Here is a 5069-nt window from a genome sequence, read left to right as displayed (position 1 = left end):
TCATATCGTCTTGGCGGAAGAGGATCAGGAGATTGGTGTTGTCCCGCACCAGATGTTTAGGTACGTGAGCGTACGTCTGACAGAGATAGAAACTGTCAACATTTCTATGTCGTCCCATGCAGAAGAATGCTCGGACATTATCCTGTTTCTCGCAGGCAATATCATCGAAAATCATGATGGAATTTGGTCGAGCATCTTCAGGTTTGATGACTTCATCATGCTCACTAAAGGGAAAATATCCTACTCCCTTGATAGGGAAGAGCAGACGTTTGAGTAATTGGTATTTAGCCTGATTGAGAGATTTTGAGTACACATAGATATTCTCAAACCTCAAACCGTTAGGGTGCATTATGAGCGCTAGTAGAGCGTTTGTTTTTCCACAATTCGACGGTCCACAGATGACTGCACGCACACTATCTGGTAACAGAGGACCATGACGTTTCTCCCGAGTCTTCTGCCTTTGTGAGAACCCATCAAAATTTATTATCGGTAGCTTAGTCTTCTGCTCTTTGAAACGCATAGTTGATGACTGAACATGAATGACGGATGCCCATCATTTTTATGGGATCTCTCAGGGAACATATAAATACACGCGGTTCATCTCATCACTAGTCAGTCCTTCTATGACCATGAAGGTGTGCAAACGTAAGAGAGGACGTCAAGGTAAAGGATTAGTGAACAGTATCATCAACAAACTCCCTGTGGAATTGCATATCCCCGGATATCAGTATTGTGGTCCTGGGACAAAGCTACAGGAGCGATTGAAACGGGGTGACCCTGGCATTAATCCACTTGACGCTGCCTGCAAAGAACACGATATAGCCTATTCTAAAAATCGAGATAACCTCACTGCGCGACACGAAGCAGATAAAGTCCTCACGGAGAAAGCCTGGAAACGAGTCTTGTCGAAAGACGCAGGTCTTGGGGAAAAAGCTGCCGCTTGGGGTATAGCCAACACCATGAAAGCGAAAACCTCCCTAGGCATGGGGATAAAACCGAGCAAAGGAATCAAAAAGAAGAAGAGGAGGAAACGTAGTGGTGGTGGTGGATGTGGAAGAAAAAAGAAAGTAGCCCTACGGCAAATTTTACAAGCTGCCAAAACATCTATGCGTCCGGGAACCGATGCTATTAAAACAGCACTCGAAGGTGCACGCGCTGCAGTGAAAAAGATCGGTGGTAAAAAGCAAGTGCGATCACCTCGCGTTCTACCTGTACCTGCGAAAATCGGAGGTTTAATACCCTTCTTGATACCGCTGTTTGCAGGTTTGAGTGCCACCGGAGCTCTGGCTGGTGGTGCAGCAGGTGTTGCAAAAGCCATCAATGACGCGAATACAGCTAAGAAAGCTCTTCAGGAGAGTATGAGACACAATCAGACAATGGAGGCTGTTGCATTGGGCAAAGGATTATACTTGAAACCCTACAAGAAGGGCTTAGGTCTCCATTTAAAAAACGCATAAAGCTACCACACCGAGCTCTCACCGATACCGACTTGATGAAATATGTCAAGCTTATGGGAATCCCACATTTTCGTGGTGTATATATGAGGAACGAAATGCCCAAGTCAGGTCCATGGAAATACGAATCAAGCATTGTCAATCTTGATGATAAAGACGGGCCTGGAACGCATTGGGTTGCATACAAGAAACGGAAGCATGAAATTATCTATTTCGATAGTTTTGGTAATCTTCATCCACCTCAAGACCTGATGGATTATTTCGGTGTTGGTAGCATTATCAAATATAACCATGATCGGTATCAAGATTATGATACGGTGGTGTGTGGACATCTCTGCTTGAAATTTCTCAATGGAGAAATAATATAAAACCTCAATCCGCTACACCACGAGCATCAGTTAGATATCAACTGTGATGAGTGACTCTTTTACATTGACATTATCAGGCACCTCTTCGGTGTTGGAGGCTCATTACTTTCCTCCAATTGAATTATCACCATTGAAAAATCACACTCTAGGATTGGCTGAACTATTAACCTTCAATTCCATTCCCAATATTGACACCGGGAATAACAAGTTTTACGTGGCGGATGAAATTATTGAAATACCAACGGGAAGCTATGAAATCGAAGATATTGAGTATTTCTTGGTTGAGAAACTGGCCAAACACAACATAAATATCAGCCTTAAGCCCAACAATAACACTCTGAAGAGTATAATCAAATGCAGTCATCCGATAAATTTTGAACCAGAAGATTCGATTGGACGATTATTGGGTTTCACGCAAGGTATGCTCTCGCCCCATGTCAGTCATGAATCTGATTCGCCAGTAATGATTCTCAAGGTCAATTCACTACGAGTTGAGTGCAACATCACCACTGGAGCATACATCAATGAACAGCGAGTACACACTGTACATGAATTCTTCCCAACAGTTCCGCCAGGATATAAGATCATTGAAGTGCCATCGAACATCATTTACCTTCCAATCGCCGTACAAGCAATAGACCATCTCCAAGTGAGAATTGTTGATCAAGAAGGTCAATTGGTGAATTTCAGAGGAGAGGTTATAACAATTAGATTACACATTAAAGCCTAATATGGGCATTGTTTTCAACATCAAATCCGGAGGTCGTTATAAAAGTGAATCACCATTGCCACTTCCAAGCAGTCATCGACGAGCGCTCAAAGCGTTAACACCACAGAATCGAAAATTCCTAAGAAGTCTAGGACTCAAAGTCCTGAAGAAAGGAAAAACAAATTAGGGAGAAGAAAAATTCATAGTTTCCTCTGCTGTTGCATTGTCATCTACCACCGTAAGCCATGGAAGAGATCCTGAAAATTCAAAAGCCCATCGTCTTCGACGAATCAATCGCTCATTACGAGATTCATGCACATCAGCCTTTTGCATCGGCGACTTTCAATAATAATGATGAAATTCGCATCGCCGTCCAACATCAAGACTTGTGCCTGCTGCCAAGCAAAAGTTCATTGCATATACATGGACGCTTGACCAAAGCAGATGGAGGAGCTGTGACGCACACAAGATTAGTGAATTGCGCGGTTCTCCACTTATTCGAAGAAATTCGCTACGAATTAAACGCCATTGTCATTGACAGAAACAAGAATGTTGGTATCACAACACTGATGAAGAATTTCGTCTCACAAACTCCGAGTCAAGCTGCTCTTCTGGAGAATGCAGGTTGGATCCTTAAAGATGATGAATCAACAGTCACTGATGAGGATGGCTATTTTGATATTTCCATACCTTTGAGTATGTTATTGGGCTTTGCTGAGGACTATGGAAGAATCATTGTCAATGCGAAGCATGAACTCATTCTAACACGTGGGAACAGTGATGTGAATGCAGTCATCCAAGCACCGGCAGGAGCAGCTGCTGCTGAAGCATTCAGACTCTCACTGGATAAATTGGAGTGGATGATTCCCTACATTAAAGTAGCTGATTCCAAGAAAATCAATCTGCTGAACTACATTTCCAAGGACGCCCCGATTCCCATCAGTTTTCGAGCCTGGGAGACGTATGAGTATCCACTCCTACCGGCGACCTCTAAACATGTCTGGGTGGTGAAAAGTTCAACTCAATTAGAGAAACCTCGCTACGTCATTGTGGGATTCCAAACTGACCGCAAAAATCGAACCAATAAGAATGCGAGTCGTTTTGATCATTGTAATATCCGCGACATAAAGCTCTTTCTGAATTCTCAAAGTTACCCTTATGGTAATCTGAATCTTGATATCAGCCATAATCAATATGCGTTACTCTACAATATGTATACGAATTTCCAAAACTCTTACTATGGTAAAGAAGCTGAACCACTCTTGAGCAAGACAGAATTCCTCAGCTATGCTCCACTCATTGTCATTGATTGTTCAAAGCAAAATGAGTACTTGAAGTCCGGACCAGTAGATATTCGTCTTGAATTCGAGGCTGATCGTCATTTCCCCCCTCAAACTGCAGCCTATTGCTTAATCTTACATGATCGTATAGTGGAGTATCACCCGATTAGTGGAGGAGTTAAAAATATGATGTAAAGAAGAAAAAAAAAACATTGTTTATATCGATTGTATACATATATTTTTAGCAATAAAAAGTTTTTTTTCATATAACAATGTGAATATGTTTTCATTTTATTTCAAAAAATATTCCTTATTTTTCTTGAATTTTCTGGACCCATAGGGATGAGGACGTTGTCTATCCTTCGCTTCACAGTGATGATGATGATGATGACGTTTCGCAGATGCAGCAGCAGTATCTTTGGTTCGTTTCACCGGTGTATTTGTATTGATTTTGGAAGAGCTGGCCAGTGCCTCTTCTACCAGATTTTGGTTTTGTTGTTCTTGTCCTTGATCTTGTGGTTGTTGTTGTTGTTGCGCAAAATGAGGAGTCTCTGAGGTTTTATCAACCAAGTCTGTTTGTTCCTCGCTCCCATCCATGTTTGAGTCTCGATGTAATTTCACAATTTTGTAATTTCCTTCCAAATCTAGGAAATCTTGGAGAAAATCCCATGATGTTTGCGGGGGATTGTTACCGTAGTGATTGATAACAATATCGTCGTACTCACAGACATATGGCGAAATCGACTTTAACAAATGAATTTCGTCAGTTGTCAACTGGAGATCTTTTTTATTTGGTCCAATTCGTAAACTCTTGATGAGTGCCAAATTCTCTTTCAAATCCAGGAAATCACGAAAACAGTCTTGCGCCGTTTGTGTTGGATTTTCACCATAATGTCTAATAACAATATCATTATAATCCACCAAAAATGGTGGAAGTGCGCATAACAATTTCACTTCGTTTGGACTCAAGTGATCCATGATGCAAACTGATGCCAAAAGGAATGAGGGAAGTATTACCTCTTATGACGCAATCTTCCCCCACTCCGAACCACTGTCCTTGAAAACTGCGCGAAAAAATATGCGCACTTCTTCTAAAAGTGTAAACATTTCTCAGAAATATGTCGCAATTTTCTCCCACTCCGAACCACTGTCCCTGAAACTGCGCAAAAAAAATATGCGCACTTCTTCCAAAAATGTAAACACTTCTGAGAAATATGACGCATAATGATGCAATCTAATTCTTGAAGAAAATACGCAG

At 41.6% G+C, this 5069-nt stretch overlaps 1 protein-coding gene across 1 annotated transcript; it reads left to right on the top strand.

Annotated features, from left to right (window-relative positions):
* Positions 1 to 2776: 2776 nt before the first annotated feature.
* LOC107042909 lies at positions 2777 to 4006 on the top strand. Its single transcript, XM_015264162.1, has one exon. The coding sequence runs from the start codon at positions 2777 to 2779 to the stop codon at positions 4004 to 4006; it is 1230 nt and encodes a 409-aa protein (XP_015119648.1).
* The last annotated feature ends 1063 nt before the right edge of the window (positions 4007 to 5069 follow it).

This window comes from Diachasma alloeum, unplaced genomic scaffold, assembly GCF_001412515.2.
Source record: "Diachasma alloeum isolate Michigan unplaced genomic scaffold, Dall2.0 Dall_scaffold_00537, whole genome shotgun sequence".
In the NCBI taxonomy this organism is placed as follows: Eukaryota; Metazoa; Arthropoda; class Insecta; order Hymenoptera; family Braconidae; genus Diachasma; species Diachasma alloeum.
The sequence above is the reverse complement of the archived record's forward strand: the minus strand, read 5'-3'. Positions and strand labels throughout refer to the sequence as shown.